The sequence below is a fragment of the Zalophus californianus genome, chromosome 16 (assembly GCF_009762305.2).
Source record: "Zalophus californianus isolate mZalCal1 chromosome 16, mZalCal1.pri.v2, whole genome shotgun sequence".
Classification (NCBI taxonomy): domain Eukaryota; kingdom Metazoa; phylum Chordata; class Mammalia; order Carnivora; family Otariidae; genus Zalophus; species Zalophus californianus.
Genome location: NC_045610.1, coordinates 14158386 through 14184160, shown reverse-complemented (window position 1 = coordinate 14184160; position 25775 = coordinate 14158386). Strand labels below are relative to the sequence as shown.

The following is a 25775-nucleotide window of genomic DNA, read 5'->3' as shown; positions in this document are numbered from 1 at the left end:
ATTGCACTACTGGGTATTTACCCCAAAGACACAAATGTAGGGATCCGAAGGGGTGCGTGCACCCCGATGTTTATAGCAGCAATGTCCACAATAGCCAAACTGTGGAAAGAGCCAAGATGTCCATTGACAGATGAATGGATAAGGAAGATGTGGTATATATACACAATGGAATATTATGCAGCCATCAAAAGGAATGAGATCTTGCCATTTGCAACGATGTGGTTGGAACTAGAGGGTGTTATGCTGAGTGAAATAAGTCAATCAGAGAAAGACATGTATCACATGACCTCACTGATATGAGGAATTCTTAATCTCAGGAAACAAACTGAGGGTTGCTGGAGTGGTGGGGGGTGGGAGGGATGGGGTGGCTGGGTGATAGACTTTGGGGAGGGTATGAGCTACGGTGAGCGCTGTGAATTTTGCAAGACTGTTGAATCACAGATCTGTACTTCTGAAACAAATAATGCAATATATGTTAAGAAAAAAAAGATAACAGGAGGGGAAGAATGAAGGGGAGTAAATCAGAGGGGGAGACGAACCATGAGAGATGATGGACTCTGAAAAACAAACTGAGGGTTCTAGGGGGAGGGGGGTGGGGGATAGGTTAGCCTGGTGATGGGTATCAAAGAGGGCATGCTCTGCATGGAGCACTGGGTGTTATACGCAAACAATGAATCATGGAACACTACATCACAAACTAATGATGTAATGTATGGTGATTAACATAACAATAGAAAATTAAAAAAAATCCCCATGTTATGATTAGGAGGGTCTTCTCTCCCTAGTTGTCTCACCATTTCATACCCTTATTTAATTTGTTCAGACATTCTATTCAATCGTGTGCTCCCCTCTTGAAAAAAACCCAATTAAGTCCTGTCTTGACCATAGGACCACTGGACAAGGCACAGCTTCCCAGAAGTGAATGAGCCCCAGGCCCCCTGCCTGTCACCTGCGAGTCTGCACCCTGAGGAGGGAGAGGAGCTATGGTGGCACCAGGTCCAGAGTGCTGGCTTTGACACCATTCAGATGTGGGTTCACACCCTTGCCCCATACCTGCTGGTTCTGAGGGCCTGGCAGAGAGATTTCCGTGCCAGGATGACAACACTGCCTGGTAATATTGGTGATAATGACCTATAGCAAAACCAGTCCCTCTCTCTAGGGCTTAGCACATCCTCCACATTTAACCTTTACCACAATAGTAGCTGCAGTCACCGTCCCCGTTTTGCAGATGGGAAGACTGAGCCACAGAGGTTTGGGACTTGCTCAAGGTCATAAGTGGCAGTTTGGGATTTGAACCCTGGTGCTCTGGCTTGAGTCTATGCTCTTCCCTGCCTGTCCTCCTGCCTTACTTGGAGCTGCCATGAGGACTGAGTGTGACAAGGTGTGTGATGTCTAAGGACCCGGCACACATCCGCTGTTGCTGTTATTACCAGCCCTATCAAGGCAGGTGTTTGAGAATCCCGAGGGAACGCTCCATTTGGCCTCTATTTTATGACCTTTTCTCTTTCATGGATCCTCTTCTCCTTGTTTCCACAGGGAATCAAGCTTGAAGAGCAGAAGCCGGGCCCCCAGAAGAACAAGGTGGGCTGTGTGGATGAGGGGGCAGCCCGATGGGCCCAGCAGGGGGACGGCCGGCGTGCTGGGGTCTGTGGTCTTCCATCTGCCTTTCACCAAGAGCTCCTTAAGTGGATGTGCCCGTGTTCACTGGTGCATGGTGGGCAGTAGCAAGGCCCTGACTTGATGACTTTAGGGCAGCCTTGGCATGGAAGGCTGGGGTGGAAGCTTCGGGTGAGACCTAAGGCCTGTGGCTCAGCCTAGCTCTTCTGTACCTGCGTCTGCAAACAAACCGCACACGGCATTTCGGGGTATCAGGCTTTGGGTCCAGTGATCCTCAGCTCTCAGCTTCAGTTTCTTTTCCCAAGGCTGAGGGGTGCGGCTCATCACTTGGAGGTCAGCTCTTTTGCCTGAAGGCAGGGCTGGTTGGGATCAGGGGTCATCTTCCTGTTAGAGCTTCCTAGGGGGTGAAGCTGACGTCATGCAAGGCGTGAAATTCAGAGCCTCTGTGTACTGCGTTCAGGTTCTGTCAGGTTGGGGGAGCACTCAAGGGAAACCAGATCCCAGCTGCCTCTCTGCTGTTCTTCCTCTGGTGTTCTCTTTGCTGCTCTCTCAAAGCTCGGGTACAACCTGCCAGGCACTCCCACCCCCCCGACCTGGGAGAATGGAAAAACAACCCTCAAACTTCACGGGCACTGCTGGGGCTAACGGCAGCCTTATCTGGTTTGTCTTGCAGGATGACTATATCCCGTACCCCAGCATTGATGAGGTAGGAGCCCCCTAGCTTCACCGTAGCCTGTCCTGGGTCTCATCTCTGGGGTGGGCTGGGGCAGCTGGTGGTGCTGATGGCTCTTGCCCCACCCCATGTGGCCGAGAGCCTCAGGCCCGGGATTTTACCTTTGTGGCCTCAGTTTTGCCGTGTCCAGACTGGGGTGCTGATCGAAGCCTTGCCACTCTGGTGCTCCAGGGTCAGTGAAGCTGGGAGATGTTGTTGGGCTTAAATTTGGGGTTTGTGTTACTGTATTTGGCCTCAACTACAGGAGTCTCCACCTTGGAGCAGTTCAGAGGTGGGGGGGTGCCACCACTGGCACCCCTCTCCTGCCCTCTCCCTGTAGAACCAGGGCTGGCCGAAGTGCAAGACCTTCTCTCTGCCTCCAGGTTGTGGAAAAGGGAGGCCCGTACCCCCTGATTGTCCTGCCCCAGTTTGGAGGCTATTGGATCGAGGACCCGGAGAACGTGGGGACGCCGACCTCCCTTGGCAGCAGCATCTGTGAGGAGGAGGAAGAGGGCAGCCCCAGCCCCAGCACGTTTGGCTATAAGCTCGAGTGCAGGGGCGAAGCCAGGGCCTACCGCAGGCACTTCCTGGGGAAGGTGAGGCCGAGGGCCCTGCACAAAAGCAGCTGCGGGGCGGGCAGGGAGATGTACCTGGCCCGGCCGCCTCCCGCATCCCTGTCTCCGTCTCGCCTCCCTCCTGGGCCTGCCTCCTCCCTAGGGCCTGCTGCTCTCCTGCTGTCCTGGCTGGGGAAGTGCAACTAGCTCTGCTCCTGGGCGGGAGGACAGGGTGTGCAGAAGTCAGGAAGACTCACTGCGGTGGGTCCTTGGGGGCACCACTCCCAGCACATGTTCTCGGGGGTGATGGGATGGGTAGTGTTGGGGTGTGAAGAAGGGTGAAGGAGAAAATGTGTTATCACACCTTGGAAGTCTTTGTCTCCATCTAAGTAGTCAAGTCTCCCCTGTCCTCACTCCAGCAGGTCCCCAGGGCACTTGTAACAGATGAGATGAGCCTCTGATTGCTCACAAGTGGCAAAGTCACATTTCTTTAAATATATTCTGCTCTTCAGACTTGCCTGGTTTGGAAGTCCCGAGGGCAGGTTCCAGAAGTCTCCAGCCTAAGGCAGTTTTGCAGAGTCTCATCTGCATTGTTTAAATGCAGATTCCAGGGCCCCACACTGATATGGCAGGTCTGGAGTGGGCTCCCTGAGCCTGAGGGAGACCCACTCTCCAGAAGACCTCCTAGCTCCCCATGCGTGGAGGAGCCAGGGTGCCTCCTAGCTTTATTCCTGCAAATGGTCTGAATCAGCCAGTGCTGCTCCCTGGGAGCAAGGAAGTGGATGTGTGGGGTCCTTGGAGATGAATTTGAGCATCAGCGTTCAAGGTGGGCTTGAATGCTGGATCTGTCACTTACTGGTTGTGTGACTCTGGGCAGTTTCTTAATCTCCCTGGACATTGGTTTACTCATCTGTGAAATGGGGATGATGATGTCATCTCCCCCATAAAGTTGTGGTCAGGATTAAAGGAGTCAATGTGTGTTAAGTCCTTAGTCCATTGCCTGGCATGTCCCAACGACTGGGCCGTTGGAATCTATTCCTGTGGTCTTGCTCCTTCGCCCCTCCTCCCCAGCAGCAGCAACCACAGCAGTAGCACCCTTGTCTTTCCTCCTCGTTGCTGTGTGGCTTCTTGCTCCTGGTGAAGGAGGTGATTTGGGGGGCCATGTCTGGAAGGTCCCCTCCTCCCTGTTAATACCTGATTTCTGTTTCTAGGATCACCTAAACTTTTACTGTACTGGCAGCAGTTTGGGGAACTTGCTCCTGTCCGTCAAGTGTGAGGAGGCAGAGGGCATGGAGTACCTTCGGATCATTCTCAGGTGGGGCTGCTGCACCACTGGAGGCCACGCCTCTAGTGGCAAGGACCCAGAAATCCAGTCTGACCAGTCTGGTCTGGATGTGCTGGGGGGAACAGACTGGCTGGAATCCTGGGGCTGTGTTCTGGTCACCAGGCCAAGAGACCAGGTGTTTATGTCAGCCAGGGGATTGTGGGAGTCAGAGTGGTATCCTAGTCTCAAGGTCACCTAGGCCATACCCCCACCTGCCTTTCTGTCTGGTGGGGACTATGGCTCTGAAGGAGTTGGGAAGGAAAACTGGAGCCGGCTTATTCTGCTGAGCTACAACTCCACATCGTCCTGGGAGAGGGTTTGCCAGAATGCTGCCTGTGGTGTGCATCCCATCGGGAAGTTAGATCCCAAAGCATCTGTGTGTGTGCTGGGTTCCCCGAGATGGAAAGGTGTTCACGATGGGAGCACTAATTTACAGCTAAGCCAGGCTAGCTCTCTCTCCTCAAGGGCAGGAGCTAGAACTGGTTTCTGTTTTGTTCGACTAACATGTTTTGTAAAACCTCCTTTGTACCAGGAAGTGTAATAGGTGCCGGGGATGCAATGATGACTGAGTGGTGGTCTGTTTTCTAAAGACTTCTGGTATAGTGGGAGGAAAAAAACAGAGGATTTTAGTATGTGTCACAGGTATTATTTTAGTGATATGCACAGGACGCTGTGGGAGCAGAGAGTCTGTGTCTCATTTATCTCTGGTGGGCTGGTGGAAAAGCCTGGAAGGCCAAGTGTTAGTGCTTAACAGAGTGCTATGAACCTGCCAAGCTCTCAGTATATAGTTGTTGAATCTAACTGGAAGTCCTTGATGGTATTTGGAAAAAAAGCAGTAACATTTTTTTTCTGCCCAAATTTTGAGATAGGTACGGGAGGGAGCAGGGGCACATAGCTGTGCTGTGGGAGAGGGGTGTGTGTGTGTGTGTGTGTGTGTGTGTTACAAGGAAGTTGTCAGCACCCATCCAATCTTGGTTTTTTATTAAGAAAGGAAGCAGTTTTCTTTACTGAAGTTCACTTGGCTAGAAATCATATTTGCAAGGCAAGGAGAAGTTAACTAAATTGTTAGAGCAAATTTTTTGAGGGAGTGATATATGGATCCCCAACTCCAAATAGGATTTTGAGCTAGGTGAATCTCTGTAAAGAAAATTATTTCTTTTCTTAGTAAAAATCAGACTTAGATTGGGTAGGATTTCTGAGTAAGATGATAATTGAACCCAAGGATCTAACTCCTTTTTTCCAATATTATATGCTATCTGAAATACTGCTTCAGAACTGAAAACTAGAGAAAGATGTCAGGAACACAACACACACTTTGAATATTTTAAGAAATAATTTATGGAGCAGTTAGGTCTATAATGTAGATGATATTGAGAGTTGAAATCCAGCTCACCTTCCTTAGACAGCAATGTAGCATGGGGATATATGAAATTGGAGATTCTGGGAGAATCTTGTACTCTTCAGAAGTGAGTGTGAGCCCTGGAATAGCCAGGAGTCTTTCCACATAGAACCACTTTTGTTGTTTTGGGTCAACAGCATTTGAAATCAATCCTGGGGAGCCCAAGGGCAAGCTCAAATGTGGCTCTCTGAAATAGAAAACCAGTGAGTAGGGTGGCAGGGAGAAGCCATACACCAGCTAGGAAGTTGGACAATCACATCATGTACTTGGGGTGATGGCCAGGCCAAATTGAAAACGAGACATGAGAAAATTGGCCCCACAGCTTTAGAAGCTTTACCAGACACAAAGAAGAAATTATACAGAGGTGAAACTCCCTTGCTGGCAGCGACTCTTGTCCCAGCATCTTCCTCATTCCCTGTAGGCTTCTGGATTATTTAATTGATGTCTTAAGATAAACAGCTCTCCAGTTTAAAATCTGAGAAGAGCATTCTGACAGCCTCTGTGTATGCTATGAGAGTAGCCAAGAGGAGTCTATCCACTACAGGACATGAATAACAAGCCTGAGCAGATTTCTTCTTTTTCAAGTCTGGATATAAAGAAGAAGTAGGAAAAAAAAAAAAAAACCCCTCACAGGTCAGTGAAAGAAGATTCTGCATCTAAAAAAGCATGACCTAGCATTTAGAAGGTAGGGAAATGACCAAATTTTAGGAAGGTTTTACTACAGAAAGCAGAGTAAAATTTAGATACCTGTTAAATTTGTATTTTCAGCAAACTTCCAGAAAAACTGTATGAAAGAAAAGACAAAAGATAAAATAGGAGAGCAGAACGAGATGAAAAAGTTGCTGGTTAAATTAAGCAAAGAACATAAGAAAACTAAAAATGGCCAAAAAGAATGTTAAATGTTTTTTTAAATTTTTTATTTTTATGTTAATCACCATACATTACATCATTAGTTTTTTTTAAATAATTTTTTATTGTTATGTTAATCACCATACATTACATCATTAGTTTTTGATGTAGTGTTCTATGATTCATTGTTTGTGCATAACACCCAGTGCTCCACGCAGAATGTGCCCTCTTTAATACCCATCACCAGGCTAACCCATCCCCCCACCCCCCTCCCCTCTAGAACCCTCAGTTTGTTTTTCAGAGTCCATCGTCTCTCATGGTTCGTCTCCCCCTCCAACTTACTCCCCTTCATTCTTCCCCTCCTGCTATCTTCTTCTTCTTTTTTTTTTCTTAACATATATTGCATTATTTGTTTCAGAAGTACATATATTGCATTATTGTTTCAGTATTTGATTCATCATGTTGTACAATTCACAGCGCTCACCATAGCACATACCCTTCCCAATGTCTATCACCCAGCCACCCCATCCCTGCCACCCCCCACCACTCCAGCAACCCTCAGTTTGTTTCCTGAGATTAAGAATTCCTCATATCAGTGATGTCTTTCTGATTGACTTATTTCACTCAGCATAACACCCTCCAGTTCCATCCACGTCGTTGCAAATGGCAAGATCTCATTCTTTTTGATGGCTGCATAATATTCCATTGTGTATAAATACCACATCTTCTTTATCCATTCATCTGTCAATGGACATCTTGGCTCTTTCCACAGTTTGGCTATTGTGGACATTGCTGCTATAAACATCGGGGTGCACGCACCCCTTCGGATCCCTACATTTGTGTCTTTGGGGTAAATACCCAGTAGTGCAATTGCTGGATCGTATGGTAGCTCTGTTTTCAACTGTTTGAGGAACCTCCATACTGTTTTCCAGAGTGGTTGCACCAGCTTGCATTCCCACCAATAGGGTAGGAGGGTTCCCCTTTCTCCACATCCCCGCCAACATCTGTCGTTCCCTGACTTGTTAATTTTAGCCATTCTGACTGGTGTGAGGTGGTATCTCATGGAGGTTTTGATTTGGATTTCCCTGATGCCGAGCAATGTTGAGCACCTTTTCATGTGTCTGTTGGCCATTTGGATGTCTTTTTGGAAAAATGTCTGTTCATGTTTTCTGCCCATTTCTTGATTGGATTATTTGTTCTTTGGGTGTTGAGTTTGATAAGTTCTTTATAGATTTTGGATACTAGCCCTTTATCTGATATGTCATTTGCAAATATTTTCTCCCATTCTGTCGGTTGTCTTTTGGTTTTGTGGACTGTTTCTTTTGCTGTGCAAAAGCTTTTTATCTTGAGGAAATCCCAATAGTTCATTTTTGCCCTGGCTTCCCGTGCCTTTGGCGATGTCTCTAGGAAGAAGTTGCTGCGGCTGAGGTCGAAGAGGTTGCTACCTGTGTTCTCCTTTAGGATTTGGATGGACTCCTGTCTCACGTTTAGGTCTTTCAACCATTTGGAGTCTATTTTTGTGTGTGGTGTAAGGAAATGGTCCAATTTCATTTTTCTGCATGTGGCTGTCCAATTTTCCCAACACCATTTGTTGAAGAGACTGTCTTTTTTCCATTGGACATTCCTTGCTGCTTTGTCAAAGATGAGTTGACCATAGAGTTGAGGGTCCATTTCTGGGCTCTCTATTCTGTTCCATTGATCTATGTGTCTGTTTTTGTGCCAGTACCATACTGTCTTGAGGATGACAGCTTTGTAATAGAGCTGGAAGTCCGGAATTATGATGCCGCCAGCTTTGCTTTTCTTTTTCAATATTCCTCTGGCTATTCGGGGTCTCTTCGGGTTCCATACAAATTTTAGGATTCTTTGTTCCATTTCTTTGAAAAAAGTGGATGGTATTTTGATGGGGATTGCATTGAATGTGTAGATTGCTCTAGGTAGCATTGACATCTTCACAATGTTTGTTCTTCCAGTCGATGAGCATGGAACGTTTTTCCATTTCTTTGTGTCTTCTTCAATTTCTTTCATGAGTATTTTATAGTTTTCTGAGTACAGATCCTTTGCCTCTTTGCTTAGATTTATTCCTAGGTATCTAATGGTTTTGGGTGCAATTGTAAATGGGATCGACTCCTTGATTTGTCTCTCTTCTGTCTTGTTGTTGGTGTATAGGAATGCCACTGATTTCTGTGCATTGATTTTATAGCCTGCTACTTGACTGAATTCCTGTATGAGTTCTAGCAGTTTTGGGGTGGAGTCTTTTGGGTTTTCCACATACAGTATCATATTATCTGCAAAGAGTGAGAGTTTGACTTCCTCTTGCCGATTTGGATGCCTTTGATTTCTTTTTGTTGTCTGATTGCTGTGGCTAGGACTTCTAATACTATGTTGAATAGCAGTGGTGAGAGTGGACATCCCTGCCACGTTCCTGACCTTAGGGGGTAAAGCTCTCAGCTTTTTCCCATTGAGAATGATATTCGTGTTGGTTTTTCATAGATGGCTTTTATGATATTGAGGTAGGTACCCTCTATCCCTATACTCTGAAGAGTTTTGATCAAGAAAGGATGCTGTACTTTGTCAAATGCTTTTTCTGCATCTATTGAGAGGATCCTATGATTCTTGTTCTTTCTTTTGTTAATGTATTGTATCACGTTGATTGATTTGCGGATGTTGAACCAGCCTTGCAGCCCAGGGATAAATCCCACTTGGTCATGGTGAATAATCCTTTTAATGTACTGTTGGATCCTATTGGCTAGTATTTTGGTGAGAATTTTTGCATCCATGTTCATCAAGGGTATTGGTCTGTAATTCTCCTTTTGGATGGGGTCTTTGTCTGGTTTTGGGATCAAGGTAATGGTGGCCTCCTAAAATGAGTTTGGAAGTTTTCCTTCCATTTCTATTTTTTGGAACAGTTTCAGGAGAATAGGTATTCATTCTTCTTTAAATGTCTGATAGAATTCCCCTGGGAAGCCATCTGGCCCTGGGCTTTTGTTTGTTGGGAGATTTTTGAGGACTTCTTCAATTTCCTTAGTGGTTATAGGTCTGTTCAGGTTTTCTGTTTCTTCCTGGTTCAATTTTGGTAGTTGATACATCTCTAGGAATGCACCCATTTCTTCCAGGTTATCTAATTTGCTGGCATAGAGTTGCTCATAATATGTTCTTATAATTGTTTGTATTTCTTTGGTGTTGGTTGTTAGCCTGTGTCTTTTGATTGGGGCATTTAGCCCATTTACATTCAGGGTAACTATTGAAAGGTATGAATTTAGTGCCGTTGTATTGCCTGTAAGGTGACTGTTACTGTATATTGTCTGTATTCCTTTCTGATCTATGCTGCTTTTAGGCTCTCTCTTTGCTTAGAGACCCCTTTCAATATTTCTTGTAGGACTGGTTTCGTGTTTGCAAATTCCTTTAGTTTTTGTTTGTCCTGGAAGCTTTTTATCTCTCCTTCAATTTTCAGTGACAGCCTAGCTGGATATTGTATTCTTGGCTGCATAGTTTTCTCGTTTATTGCTCTGAAGATCTCATGCAAGTCCTTTCTGGCCTGCCAGGTCTCTGTGGATAGGTCTGTTGCCAGTCTAATGTGTTTACCATTATAGGTTACATATCTCTTCTCCTGAGCTGCTTTCAGGATTTTCTCTTTGTCTTTGAGACTCTATTTGAGTATCCATGTCTATGTCTATTGAGACTACTATTAGATGTCGGGGTGTTGACCTATTTTTATTGATTTTGAGAGGGGTTCTCTGTGCCTCCTGGATTTTGATACCTGTTTCCTTCCTCACATTAGGGAAGTTCTTTGCTATAATTTGCTCCAATATACCTTCTGCCCCTCTCTCTCTTTCTTCTTCTTCTGGGATCCCAATTATTCTAATGTTTCGTCTTATCGTATTGCATATCTCTCGAATTCTGCCCTCATGATCCTGTAGTTGTTTCTCTTTTTCTCAGCCTCTTTATTTTCCATCATTTGGTCTTTTATATCGCTAATTCTCTCTTCCTCTTCATTTATCCTAGCAATAATGCCCCCATTTTTTATTGCACCTCATTAATAGCCTTTTTGATTTTGACTTAGTTAGATTTTAGTACTTTTATTTCTCCAGAAAGGGTGTCTCTAATAACTTCCACGCTTTTTTCAAGCCCAGCTGGTATCTTTAAAGTCATGATTTTGAACTCTAGGTCCGACATCGTACTAATGTCAGTATTGAGTAGGTCCCTGGCAGACGGTACTACCTGTTGTTCTTTTTGCTGAGGTGATTTTTTTTCGTCTTGTCATTTTGTCCAGAGGAGAATAGATGAATGAGAGAACAAAATGCTAACAGGTTAACAACGTCCCCAGCAAATATACTGTATACAAATCAGAAAAGACCTGAAAGCAGGGGAAAAGAAAGGGAAAGAAAGAACAAAGAAAGAGAAAAAAGAAGAGTAAGATAAAAACAAACAAAAACAGAACAAAACAAAAAAAACAGAATATGATCAAATATGATTAGGCTAGCGCATAGATCAGTGCCACACACTAGAGTTTGGGCGTATTTTGGTCTGTTAGAAGAAAGTGTCTCCTAAAATTTTAATGGAAGAAAGACATATATGTACAAAATAATGGTTGATACAATGAAGGGATTGAAGATGACTGTAAAGATGAAAATTATAAAAGATTTTATAAAAGGAATTGATAAGATGAGAAGTTGTTTGAGAAAAGAAAGAAGAAGAGTTAAAAAAAAAGAAAAAAGGAGAGAATGTGATCAGGCAGGAGACTAGAACAAAGCCATATACTAGTGATTTAGGGTATATTTTGATCTGTTAGAAGAAACTGGATCTTAAAAGTTTAAAGAGAGAATAACTTATATATATATATATATGCCAAAAATGAGGGTAACTACTGTGAAGGGATAAATTTTCTAAAAATGAAAAATAAAAAGTTTTTTTAAAAAAGGGATTGATAAGATGTTGGTTGAAAAAGGGAAAAAGAAAAATTCAAAAAAAGAAAAAAAAGTTAAAAAAATTAACTTTGAAAAACTAATGAATCATGATAAAAAAGCAATGAATTCTATGTGCAGTATTCCCCTAGCGCTGGAGTTCTCCCATTCTCCTTGATCGGTAAAGTTGGTCTTGGTTTGCTGGCTGTTCGGGCTGATCTTCTGGGGGAGGGGCCTGTTGCCGTGGTTCCCAAATGTCTTTGCCGGAGGCGGAATTGCCCCGCCCTTGTTGGTCCGGGCTAAGCAATCTGCTCGGGTTTGCTCTCAGGAGCTTTTGTTCCCTGCAAGTTCTCGGTACAGCTTTGGAGGACCAGAGTACAAATGATGGCCTCCCAGTCTCCGCCTGGAGGAGCTGAGAACTCGGGGCCCCGCTCCTCAGTGTGCCCCCAGAGAAAAGCAGTCACTCCTGTCTCCCCGGTGTCCAGCCGCACTCGGTGCTCACCCAGCCTGTGACCGAGCGTTTCTATCTCTGGCACCTGACCCCGTGTGGAGTCTCCAAACCCAGCAGATCTCTGCGGTGCACCGCTCCTCCCAGGCGAGGAAGGGGAGTCTCCCCGGATCTGCCACTTGTTGGGTCCCTGCTGGAGGAGCAGTGGCTTGACTGGGTCACAGATCACAGTTTATGGCAACCCCGAGCTGAGAGCCCACGCCTCGGCTCCATCTCTGCAGCCGGCTTCCCCGCTCTGATCCCTGGGAGCTCTGCCGCACTCAGGCACCCTTGGTCTTTCTGTGACCCCCCCAGGGTCCTCAGACCATACTGTCCCGCGGGTGTTCCACCCCCAGCTTAGCCACTGGAGCGATGTCCCTCAGCAGAGCCGGCTTCTAAAAGTTCCAATTTTTTGCTCCGTGGCTCTATCACTCGCCAGAAGCGGCCACCGAGGCCCCCTCCCCCGCCTTCTATCCTCCCGAATATCACCTCGGATTCACTTATCCGCACGTCCTACCTTCCAGTAAGTGGTCGCTTTTCTGTTCAGAGAATTGTTGGTATTCTTTTCTTCGATCTCCTGTTGAGTTGTAGGTGTTCAGAATGGTTTGATCCCTATTCAGCTGAATTCCTGAGACCAGACGAAATCCAGGTCTCCTACTCCTCTGCCATCTTGCTCCGCCCCCCGAATTTTAAATGATTTTAGAAGCAGTAAGGAGCAGAGTCTACTTGGTGGAAAACCCAGTTGGTAATATTGAGAGCAAGCTTAATAGGCTTTCACATAATTCAGAGGAAAACACAACTCTAAAATTATAAGCAAAATTATAATGAATATGGAGGATAGTGAGCAGGAATTAAACATGTGGATAATTGATGTTCTTAAGCTGATTGAAGATTTACTCTGCAGATCAAAATGACTCACCCAGTATCAGACAAAATCAATGAAAGGAAACTAAAAAGCTGGACATCTTTTGATGAAAATGTATTCCATGGATATAAAATCACTGGTAGAATGGAAACATTCCAAAATAAAGGAACATAGGGCGCCTGGGTGGCTCAGATGTTTAAGCATCTGCCTTCGGCTCGGGTCATGATCCCAGGGTCCTGGGATCGAGTCCCGCATCAGGCTCCCTGTTCCTTGGGAGCCTGCTTCTCCCTCTGCTTCTCTCTCTCTCTCTCTTTCTCTCTCTCCCTCTGTGTCTCATGAATAAATAAATAAAATCTTTAAAAAAAAACAAAATGAAGATAAAACATTAGGTATAGAAAAAGAAAATAAACATAAATAAATAAAATGTAAGTCTGAGTACATGTGATGTATAATAAATATAAATGAGTGAAATTATACTATTAAATAGCAAAGATTCTCAGTTTGAGTCATCCTTCCACCCCCTACTGATCAATCAGTATCTATGTATTTTATTAAAGAAAGTAACTCAGTATATTTAAAAAAAAAGTGTTGAGAAAAAGTTATAGCAATCAAATACAAAAAGCACAGTTGGCAGTATTAATATGAAAAAGTAGAATTTGAAGCAAAAGCAATCATTGTGACTAAAAGGGCTATTATCTATTCATAAAAGATAAAGCTTTGTTCAGTCAGGGCTTAATATGTATCAGACTTTGTCCAGGGATGGGGCAAATGTAAGGAATAAGCTCATCTCTTGTTACTTGGCTACAGAAAACATTCAATACATATTAGGCATTCTTATTCCTGTTCTCTCACTTATTTCCTTCTTATGGACATGGATTATTTTATTTTATTTTATTTTATTTTAATTTTTTTAAAGATTTAATTTATTTATTTGACAGAGAGAGAGAGACAGCAAGAGAGGAGACACAAGCAGGGGGAGTGGGAGAGGGAGAAGCAGGCTTCCTGCTGAGCAGGGAGCCCAATGTAGGGCTAGATCCCAGGACTCTGGGATCATGACCTGAGCCAAAGGCAGACGCCTAACGACTGAGCCACCCAGGTGCCCGGACATGGATTATTTTAGTCTAGTGATGGTGATCCAAAGACAGATGGTATGAGAGAACTGAAAGAAGTTTATAAGAGCTTGAATGTGGAGTGTAGGCTTCTGGATTAACACTAACACAGTGTGAGTGTAAGTAAGGTTGAGAGGTCATGCTGGAGAGGTAAGGAAAAGCTAAATCACGTATGAACTGTGTTTAGAAACTTAGATTTTCTTCTATGAGCCATAGGAGAGCTCCTGAAAGGGGAATATCATGATATGATTTATACTGTAGAATGATCACTGGCTAGAGTAAGGAGAATGTAATGGATGGAAGGCAAGGCCAGAAGCAGGAAGATGAGTGACAGGCTGCTGTGATGGGTCAGCTATTATGTGATTAGACAGGCCACCAGGTTGCATAAGGTTTATGCAACCAGTTCTGATGGGAACTGGACCAGGGTGCCTTGCACTGAGGATAGAGAAAAATGGATGGTAAGTTCCAAAACACCCAGGGAAAACTGACATTAAGAAAGACAGCTGAGGGGCACCTGGGTGGCTCAGTTGGTTAAGTGTCTGCCTTTAGTTCAGGTCATGACCCTGGGGTCCTGGGATAAAGCCCCACATCAGACTCCCTGCTCAGCAGGGAGCCTGCTTCTCCCTCCCCCTGCTCATGCTCTCACACGCTCTCTCTCTCAAATGAATAAATAAAAAATCTTAAAAAAAAAAAAACAGCTGAAAACATCAACAAATGAGAGCTGGTTTTATTGCTGATGAGATGCAAATAATGGTACACTTTCAAAATGACTTAAATATATTTAATATCTGAAGAAGATAATGAATAGCAGCTATAAAAGTGATAATAAATTATGATACAGTGAATGAATGGAAATGAATCAAGAATGGATACACCTGGGTACAAAATGAAAACAATTGGAATTATTGGAAATAAAACAGTTGAAGTTAAAAACCTCAATACATGGGATAAAATCTAGTCTAATATTGTCTGTTCAGAATCAAAGCGTGAATCTGTGCCTTGGAAGATAGTCTCAAAGAATTCATCCAGAGCACAGCACGGGGGATGGAGTGATGAAATACATGAAAAAGAAGGAAGATTTGTGGGTAATAGACTGATAGGTCCCAGCATTTGTCTTAGAGTCTCAGAAGAAAGAGGAGAGAAGCCAGTGGAGAAGAGATATCCAAAGAAATAATGGCTGAGAATATTTCAGAACGGAAGAAAACACGCACTGGGGTGCTGAACATGATTATAAAACAAAGCAATACTAAGGGACACATCAAAGTGAAGCATTAGAACATCAAAGGGAAAGAATATTTTAAAGCTTCCTAAGGATAAAGTCACTCATCTATGAAGTAATGACAACCGGGCTGAGATTAGACTTCTTATCAGCCACAGGACAACAGGACAGTATCTTTAAAATGTTGGAGGAAAGAAAGAAAGGAACGAAGGAAAGAAAGAATCCTTTAACCTAAAATTCTATACCCAGAGAAGCTATCGGCAAAGACAAAATAAAACTGTTTTCAGACAAAAAAATGGAGTGTACCACTCACAGACTCTCCCTGAATTACTAAAGGATGTACTTCAGCCAGAAGAAAAGAGAAACCAGGGGCACCTGGGTGACTTAGTTGGTTAAGCGACTGCCTTCGGCTCAGGTCATGATTCCAGGGTCCTGGGATCAAGCCCTGCATCGGGCTCCCTGCTTTGGCCGGAAGCCTGCTTCTCCCTCTCCCCCTCCCCGTCCCCCTGCTTGTGTTCTCTCTCTCGCTGTCTCTCTCTCTCTCTCTGTCAATTAAATAAAATCTTTAAAAAAAGAAACCAAAAGAAAAGATGCAATTAAAAAGTGTCAAGGGTGCCTGGGTGGCGCAGTTGGCTGAGTGTCTGACTATTGGTTTTGGCTCAGGTCAGGGTCATGGGATCGAGTCCCACATTGGGCTCTGCGCTCATTGAGGAGTCTGCTTGGGATCCTCTCTCCCTCTGCTCCTTCTGCTCATGTGTGTGAGTGCTCTCTCTCTCTCTCCCAAAATAAATAAATCTTAAAATAAAGTGGCAAGAAATAGGTAAACTATGTTGATAAATTTAATTACTGATGGGGGAAAAAGGAAGTAATTTTTGTGTGTTTTAAAAAGAGGCTTGGGGCGCCTGGGTGGCTCAGTCATTAAGGGTCTGCCTTCGGCTCAGGTCATGATCCCTGGGTCCTGGGATCGAGCCCCACATCGGGCTCCCTGCCTTGTGGGAGTCCTGCTTCTCCCTCTCCCGCTCCCCCTGCTTGTGTTCCCTCTCTCGCTGTGTCTCTCTGTGTCAAATGAATGAATAAAATCTTAAAAAAAAAAATAAAAAAATAAAAAGAGGCTTGATCTGCAGCGACATGGATGGAACTAGAGAGTATTATGCTAAGCGAAATAAGTCAATCAGAGAAAGACAATTATCATATGATCTCACTCATATGTGGAATTTAAGAAACAAAACAGAGGATCATAGGGGAAGGGAGGGAAAGATGAAACAGATGAAACCAGAGAGGGAGACAAACCATAAGAGACTCTTAATCATAGGAAACAAGCTGAAGGTTGCCAAAGGGGAGAGGGGTGGGGGGATTGGGTCACTGGGTGATGGACATTGGGGAGGGTATGTATTGTAATGAGCACTGGGTGTTATATAAGACTGATGTCACAGGCCTGTACCTCTGAAACCAATAATACATTTTATGTTAATTAATTGCATTTAAATTAAAAAATTAAAAATAAATAAAAAGAGGCTTGAACCCAACAGAAGTAGGAAGGACAATGGGGAGGGAAGAGTTTCCTAAGTTACTGTTTCCTCTTCCCTCCTCAGAAGAGACACAGCAAGTGAGTTTAGAGTTTGTTGGAAAAATGTATTAATATGTGATTGGAAGTTATAGACATACAATCCATAGCTCAAACTAGCAGAGGGATAAAGAGATTTTTTTTTTTTAATTAAACTGAGGGCAGGAAAGGAGGAGTTTTAAAAAGGAAAGAAAATGCAGAGTAATAGAAAACACAAAATAATAGAAATAATTCCGAATACATTAGTAATCACAATAAATATAAATAGATTAAGTTACCATATGAGTATAGCAGACTAGCAGACTGAAATTGAACTAAAAATACAGCTTTGTTCTTTTATTTTCCTCTTTACCATTGTTTTTAAAAATTAAGTTTGTTTTAATTCCAGTATTATTAACATACAGTGTTATATTAGTTTCAGGTGTACATCATCCTGTGCTCATCACAACAAGTGCCCTCCTTAGTCTCCATCACCTATTTCCCCCATTCCCCCCACCCACCTCCCCTCCGGTCACCATCAGTTTGTTCTCTAGAGTTAAGTGGCTGTTTCTTGGTTTGTCTCTCTCTCTCTTTTTCCGTTTGCTCAATTGTTTTGTTTCTTGAATTCCACATATGAGTGAAATCATATGGTATTTGTCTTTCTTTGACTTATTTCACTTAGCATTATATTCTCTAGCTCCATCCATGTCGTTGTAAATGGCAAAATTTCATTCTTTTTATGGCTGAATAATATCCCCTTGTGTGTGTGTGTGTGGTCTTTCCGTTTTCCCTGTGGGAGCTGGCAGCCCTCAGGGTGTGCCCTCTGCTTCCCCGTGCTGGAGGTCCCACTGGAGCTGATCCCTCCAGAGGAGGCTTGCCTCTTGCCCAGCAGCACCTGTTACCTGGAGGACAATCCTGGGGTTTAGTTAGAAGACCCATTTCATCTTTACACTAAACTGGGTGGCCTTTATCAGTAACAAAGGAGTTATTTTGCCTTCTAACCACCTTACTCTTAATATTTTTGTTTCTGAATCTGTTCATTACCTGGGCAGAGAAAAATGCCCTTTCCTAGACACACAGAGGGCTCAGCCCATGGGACAATAAAGAGAACAGTCCCCCCAGAAGATCTAACAGTCATGAAGTTGTACTTAGTAATACAGTCTTGAATTCAGACAGGCCAAAACAGATAGGAATATAATAGACAAATCCTCAGTTATAGTGGGAGATTTTAGCAACATCTTTCAGACACCGATTGAACAAGCAGACGATTATAAATACGTAGAAGATTTGAACAATACAGTTAACAAATCTGATCTTGTAACATACATTCCTGAACTCACAAAACAAAACAAAAATACATTGTTTTTAAGCCCACATGGTACATGAAAAAAGTCTGTGTAGTAAGTTAACAGATCTAAAATAATTAGCATACAGATTATGTTCTCTGAACTTGGGAGAATTAAGTGAGAAATCAACAATTACTGAAGGAAGAGATCATACATTTAGAAAGTTAAAAAAAAGGCGACCCTTAAATAACTCATGGACTAAAGAGGAAATCACAGAAGAACTGACAAAATATTTAGAACTGAATGACAGTGAAAATACTACCTATCAATGTGTGGGATGCAGTTCAAGTGGTACTTAGAGAGAAAGACGTACAGTTTTAAATGCATTTGTAAAAAAGAAGAAAGATTAACTGTGTAAGCATGCAGGTCAAGAAATTAGAAAAAGAACAATAGAAAAAACCCCAAAGGAAATAGAAAAGAAGGAAATAAAAAAGAGAACAAGGCTAGTGAAGTAGAAAGCAACAATAACAAAGAATGGAGACTACAAAACCAAAAGTTGTCTCTTTGGAAAGATTAATAAAATAGGAACACCCTCATCAAGGACTGATTATGCATAACTGAGAAAAGATACAAATAGATCATGTTATGACAGTGAAGCGAGGGGTGTGTTTATAAGTGCGGATTAACTCCTAAGAGAATACCAAAACCCATTCTATGTCAGTGTACTATTGCATAATTATATAGAAAAACATAAATAACTGACTCAATAAGGAGTAGAAAACCTAAATATTCACTGTTAAATAAACTGAATTGGTAGCCAAAGGTATCCTCCCCCCATAAAAAAACAAGCCCAGAGATTTCACAGATGAGTTTTAGCAAACCTTTAAGGAACAGTAAATCCCTGTGGTGTATACAGACTAATTCAAAGGTTCAGAAGCTACCCAGCAATTTTATGAGGCTGGGATAACACCTTGATATCAAAACCTGACAAGGGAAGTACAAGAAAAAAAAAGCCAGTGTCGCTATTGATGTGAAACTCTCAATAAAATATTAACAAATTAAAGTCAGCAGGATATGAAAAAATAATACATCACAAGCAAGCGAGTTTTACCGATGGAATGAAAAGATGGCTCAACAGAAATGTAATCTACCAAGTTAACAGATTAAAAACCATATGACTATCTCAGCAGATGCAGAAGAGTATTCAGTAAAATTCAACACTTTCATAATGTGCTAAATGAATCAGGGGAACAGGCTAAATTTAGAGTCTTACGGTGAATCCCTTTATAAAGCAACTTTCATCCCATTTATATTTTGACTAAATCCAGATTTTCAAGTATTAGATTTTCTTTTCATAAGGGCTTAATTGCATGTGAGAACACACATCTATCCAGAAGCTGTGCCCGGTTCTTTGGGAGAACACAAAAAAATCCCCACAGCAACCCGAAAATTCATGGTGAACTTGAAGGTGACTTTCCGCATGTCCCATATCTCAGTTGCAGAGGCTCTATCAGGCTTCTGTATCCTCCAGGATAAGGACAAGATTCCGTTTTCCCACCATTTGAGTGTGGCGCTCCACTCACGGGTTGGGTGAAAGGCGGCAGATCTGACCCGGGGAGACCCAGCGAGTGTGCCTTGTGGTCTGGCGTGACCTCAGCCCCTTCCCTAACGGGCTCCTTTTCTCACCCTCATTCACGTGTGCAGGTCCAAAGTGAAGACAGTGCACGAGAGGATTCCCTTGGCCGGACTGAGCAAGTTGCCCAGCGTCCCTCAGATTGCAAAGGTAACAAGCAGCCTTTGTGAGAAGCTGGCTTCCTCTTTTAGCCCAGGGCTGGGAGGGGGAGGGTACAGGCTTGTCCCGAGAGGGCTCTGCCCTTGGAGAGGGGAAGGACACCGTACTCTTTGGCCCTTGACGGTGTAGGTGGGGTGGAGGAGGGCTATTGGCAGATGCCCTTGTTTTCCCTGCAACCTCCCCATCTCTTCCTCATGGCCTCTGCCCCCAGGCTCACAGCTGGTTTAGGGGACCAGAGAGATGGAAGGAAAGGGCTGCCTATGGAGAGTGCTGTAGGACCTGAGAGGAGGAAGGAAAGGGGTGGCCAGGGATACTTCACCGCAGAGGAGAGATGGGCTGGAGGATGGCCGGGCTGTTGGTCCAGACAGAGGACCCCCCCTTGAGTAAGGAGCTGTCCGTCAGCTGGTGGAGGGACCCGTGTCTCTGCTCTGGGATACTGGGAACTTGAGAACTGAGTCAGCAGAGTGAGGTGAGAAGGATGGTCAGTTGGGTTGGACCCACATGCCAAGCAGAATTGTGCCGAATGCCTTCTGTGGCCTCACTTTATCAGGAAGCCCCGGGAAGGTGAGTTGGCTTTCCTGGCCACTCGTTAGTGAGCGGCAAAGCCGGGGTTCAGCCCCAGGCCTTCTGACCCCACAGGGCCAGCCCTCCCATGCTCTTTCTCCTGGTGGGCAGAGCAGCCCAGATGTTTTCAGTGGAAATGACCTCTGAACTGTGTGTCTCTTTCTTCTTGCTTAGGCTTTCTGTGATGACGCCGCGGGGCTGAAATTCAACCCTGTCCTGTACCCCAAGGTGAGGACCTTCACCTCCTCCCCTTACCCAGGGCTCTGTCGCTTGGCACGGATTTGCATGCCTGTGGCTCTGTGGAATGTTCTGTGCATCTTGGTGGGGTTTTGATACCTCCGTGTCTCCCCCTTTCCTGGCTCACCCCTGTGCAAATGGGTCCCCTGGGAACCTGTCCTTGGCCATACCTGGGGAGAGACCCACCTGAACAGTTCCCCATCTGTTGTGGAGGTGCCAGAGGGGCTGCAGTGTTGTGACCTCTCCCCCTACTCTGGTCGTACTTCCCTGAGGCCCGTCTGGGGTGGGGAGTGAGTCTACTTATAGCTGGAGGGTTAGCGCAGATCTGGTCTGCCATCATGGAGGTGTAAGGGGGGGCAGAACCCCACTAAGAAATCAAAGGCCAGATCGTGGCTCCCGCCTGCCAGTGTTACTGCAGCACTGAGCCCGTACAAGCCCCTGCACAGCCCTAGTTAATAAACAGGCTGGTTCTCTTGTCAGTTTCCTCAGGATTGGCCTGAACTTGACTCCAGCTGTGGGAGTGCGGGTGGGCAGAGGAGCAGTAATAACAAAGCAAGCCAGCAAGCCCACTCAAGAACAATTGTGGCATGACAGGACTTCAATCACTCACGACAGTGAATTGCTCTAAATTGGCCACAGGAGGAGAGCGAGGGCGCAGACTGCGTCTTCATGAGCCTGCAGGGCCCGGGGAGCCGGAAGCGGAAGCCAGCTGTGCTTCTGAGCCCACACTGTGCGCCGACACGGTGGCCTCAGAGGCTCCAGGGGCTGGCCCAGTCTGCTCCCTGTGCCCCACTGCACCCCACTGCACCCCACTGCGCCCCACTGCTGGTAGCGAGGGACGGCGAGGTGCGACGTCTGCTGGGGAAGAGAGGCCCTGTCCTGGCCGAGACATCCAGAACCCCCTGGAACAAGTAGCTTGAACATTCATGATTGTGCTCGACACCGTTCTTCCCTGTGCCATGGCCGAGCTAATGGCAGGGTCCTCACCTGCACAGGGAATGTGCCAGAGCTCCCTGTCTCAGACACCCTCTGAGCATCTGTAGGCTCTCCCCAGTAATAAGCTGCCCACCACGGAGCATTTTCTTTCATTCAGACCACCCTTCCCTTTATAATTAAAGCTGAATTAGTGAGCTTTAACCAAACATTAAAACCCTGTCATAAAGGTCTTACTTAACTACAAGTTTGGCAAATTTTGTCATCAAATCCTGTCCACCGAGAGAAGCCGGTGACGCTCATTTGCACAGTGCTCTCTGTGACTTGGAAAGCCTCCGGCTCTGGTAATAATGGAAGAGCAGCTGTATTTTCATGTTTTCTATGTTTGAAGGACTGCTTAGTCCAGCTGGGGTGTTAATCCGGCTGAGGTGTGTGTACTTAGAATTCACAGAGTTTAGGACCTTCTGTGGAGGGTCTCCGTGGCCGGATGCCTCTTCCCTGGCAGGACAGCTTCTCTGCACCTTTGACCATTGCATGTGGGCGCGGGGTCTCCCTCTGGAGCTGGGCAGCAGTGCTATTCCTGGGGAGCTGAGAAGTGCCAATTTCCTTGGGTAGCAGAGAGCCTCACTTGGGTTGCATATTCCGACCAGTTTGTTCTTCCTGTTGTGTAACACATGGTCAGATCCTTCCTTTTTACTGCAGAGACTATCCCAATAACACCCAAGTCTCCTCTTCCTAACAAGCTGGTTCAGCTCTGATCTTTCTGGAGGGTTCTGTAGATGATGAGGATGATGATGGTGATACCTGCTCTGTTCTCAGCACTTTATGTGCTTAGTCTTACTGAATCTTCACAACCACACATCTCCATTTAATGGATGAGAAAACGGAGACCCAGAGAAGTAAAGTGGCTCACTCAAAGCTATCCAGGTAAAAGCAGTGGATTCAAGATACAGACTTTAGTGTTTCTAAGCCCTGGACACCAACACTGAGGCACAATAGGAAACTAAACAGAACCAGTGGTCAGGGTTCTTCTCTCCCCGCCCAGCCCCCCCGCCCTTGCATATTGTATGTTCCTCCTTAGAGACCTTCACTTTATGGATTAAGGGGGATTGGAGTCTGGGCATGAGCTGTGCCTTGCTCAAAATCGCCCTGCTGATCAGAGGTGTAATTAGAGCCAGCGTCATCCTTGCTGACCAGTTTCAGGGTCCTTTACTTTTTATGCCACAGGTAAAACACTGAGTAAGTCCCTGTGTGCCCAGGCCTTGGCTGGCACATCTGGATGGGAATGGAATGGTGATCCAGAGGTGTGGCCACCGTGGGGGAGCCCAGGTCTGGGAACTAGCTGAGACCTCTGGCTTTCCCTTTGCCTCGCTGCACATGCGTGGATGTCTCACACCAGGGGGGCATATTCTCCGCCAGAATGGGTGCTTTCCCTTCTGTTTGCTCCTTCACTTGTCTCTAAGTTAATCAACAATCTGATTTTTTTCTTTCTACGTTTTTCCAGGCCTCCCAAATGATTGTGTCCTATGATGAGCACGATGTCAACAACACATTCAAATTTGGGGTCATTTATCAAAAAGCCAGGCAGGTAAGCACCACAGATCCATACTGGTCACTCTACCCTGTGGTTTCTCTCTGGGGGCTCCCTCTTGGCCTCCCCCACGCACGGGAGCCCTACGCTAGGCTCTTACACATGCCGAACACAGCAGTCACATTTCACAGATGAATTAGGCTGGAGGTGACAGAATCTTCAAGGTGGGCTACTCCTCACAAGAAGGCCTGCAGATCCTTTAACAGCAATGTTGTTTTTCAGACAGCAACTTCTAATTCTTCCTGGCTACCTCAGCTTATACTGAACCCTGGGCTCTTGTCACAAGAAAAGTCAGACTGGGTCAAGGGAATGGATTAGCACAAGCTGCTTTCTCCTTGCCTACTCTTCTCCCAAAGAGGAATTAGCTTTTTCTCCCTGAACTTCCTTAGATTGCTGGAGTATCGCGTGCATTTCTTCCCAGCTCTGCGTTCCGTGATGTCATGCTGGTTGCTTGAAATCAGCCATGGCGGAAGTATTTACACTGTGGAAATGTGCAAACCAGGGCTTCTGTTTTCTCTCTTTGGAAAGCTGGTTGTTAAAAAATTTACCAGTAGTACTGCTCACCCTCCTTTGTCTCTTGCAACACTCATATGCTGCTTTGGGGTTAGTCAGAATAATGTTTCTCAAAGTGTGTTCCATGAGACGCTAGCCTGGTGGGTACTCTGTGAACAAATGACTTGTGGGGGTGGGGGCAGTGTGTGGGAATATTTTAAAGGGTCTAAGAACCCCCAAGGTAAAGAGCTCACATAGCTTTGTTGCACTCAGTGTTTCCCATACTTACTTGACCACAAACTTCCCGTCTTCCCTACCACGGACATGTATTAGCATCCTGAGAAGTGGTCTGCTGAACGCACCCATGTTTCCTCACCTAGAAGGTTCCACACCAATTTCATCTTGGTATCATCCAAGAGCGTAGCATGGTGATTTTATGGAAATACACTCAATAACTTTTTGCTGTGTGAATTAATGGATCAAAGTTTTGATGCTCTTGTGGTAGGTCAATAGTATCTTTCAATATTATCTGTGGGTTTTTTTGTGTGTGTGTGTGATGGTGTGTTTCTTGGCTAGATGATAGCCGACTTCCTTGTCTGAAGATATTAGACCACAAGAGACATGTGTTTGCTTAAAAACATTCTAATTAAGTGAAGAGTTTAGGAGCTGAGAGGCCAACACAGATGAATCTTATAATTGAAGGGAGATTATTCAGGTAGCTGCTCTAATTATTTTTACATATTGCATATTTATTTTGTACAACTCTGGTAATATAACCCCCTAATTAAAGTTTTTGCTTGTGAAATTTACCATAGCAGATCTCCTAAGGTGATTACAATCCAGTGTTCCAGCAAAATTATAATTAACACCATCCACCTCTGAGAGGAGTCTGTGTTTTGTTTATTTACCTGATGTTGCTGAGCCACAGTGGAGGTACACAGGGAAATAAGAGTCTTTTTTAAAAAACTTTTTAAAAAGTTATTGTTTTGCAGACCTATATCCGTGGGGCAGTTAGTATGAACATTTGTTGCATGAAAGCTCTATGCTGTTCTTAGGATATAAATAAGTCCCATCTAATTCTCCTGTTTGTCAGGCACAGTGATGACTAAGACCCCCTCCCTGAGTGCATGGTCAAATTCATGGCCAGTGTAAAAATAAAGATTATGCTAATACCAGGCTGGGTGTAAATGCTAGAGAGAACTGCATACCCCAGTGAGTAAGCTGGATTGCTGGGGCGCCCGGGTGGCTCAGTCATTAGGCGTCTGCCTTCGGCTCGGGTCAGGGTCCCAGGGTGTTGGGATCGAGCCCCGCATCAGGCTCCCTGCTCCGCGGGAAGCCTGCTTCTCCCTCTCCCTCTCCCTCTGCTTGTGTTCCCTCTCTGGCTGTCTCTCTCTCTCTGTCAAATAAATAAATAAAACTTAAAACAAACAAACAAACAAGCTGGATTGCTTTCCCAGCAGAAGATGTCTGTTACCCGGAAGCAGCTGTTCTCCCACACACTGGCCTCATGACCTGGGGTAAGCAGCATGCTGGGTCAGGGTTGTAATGCCTTTGTGGCCATGCTATATATACCTCAGGACTTAGCACACTTTCTGTGAATGGCTGCATAGTTAATATTTTAGATTTCATGCGCCATACTGTCTCTGTGGAACTACCCAAACCTGCCTTTGTAGTGCAAAAGCAGCCATAGACAAAACTAAATGAATTGTCCTGGCTGTGTTCCCATAAAACTTTATTTATAAAGCCTCAGGTTGGATGTGGCCCTTGGGCCATAGTTTGCTGACCCCTGCTAGAGGACTGTGTTTCCCAAACTTCAGACATTCACAAATGACATCCAAGATCATATTTCCTACCGTTTGCCTCTGTTACACTTTTTATCACACCTATATTATTAACTACCTAACATTTTCCTTAAAAGGTTTTTTTCACCTTAAGTCCATTGTTTAAAGGGAATTTTGTATCACTACTCTAATTAGAAAATCAGTATCCCTTGCATGAAATGAAGGTAATTCTAAAAAGAAATACTATAAAAAGAGAAAAGTTATTGAAATCTAGCTAGATTCTGTTGCCTCTTGAAGGCATAGAACCTGGGATCTGCTCTTTTTTGTAATAAAGCAAGTGTTAAGGAGATATTAAAGAATCACCTATTGGAGACTTTCTTCCTGAAGCACTTGTGCATACTGGAGTTTCCTGTGTCATCTGCAGCTGTTAATTGCCGTCTGTGGATGTTTGCAGAGTCATCGGCTGTTTGCCGATCCTCCCACGGTGGGCAGAGCCTGCTGATCAGGCAGGGCCGTGCAC

The 25775-nt window shown here is 44.8% G+C and overlaps 1 protein-coding gene across 6 annotated transcripts in view; it reads left to right on the top strand.

Annotated features, from left to right (window-relative positions):
* RAP1GAP2 (RAP1 GTPase activating protein 2) overlaps window positions 1-25775 on the top strand; it is a 245405-nt gene that overhangs the window by 172363 nt on the left and 47267 nt on the right. For all 6 annotated transcript variants that reach the window (XM_027625987.2, XM_027625990.2, XM_027625988.2 and 3 more), the window contains 7 exons: window positions 1537-1581; window positions 2291-2323; window positions 2713-2925; window positions 4095-4198; window positions 19570-19648; window positions 20396-20449; window positions 22896-22979. In XM_027625987.2, the coding sequence (XP_027481788.1) occupies window positions 1537-1581; window positions 2291-2323; window positions 2713-2925; window positions 4095-4198; window positions 19570-19648; window positions 20396-20449; window positions 22896-22979 (612 nt within the window). The remainder of the gene's footprint in view (window positions 1-1536; window positions 1582-2290; window positions 2324-2712; window positions 2926-4094; window positions 4199-19569; window positions 19649-20395; window positions 20450-22895; window positions 22980-25775) is intronic.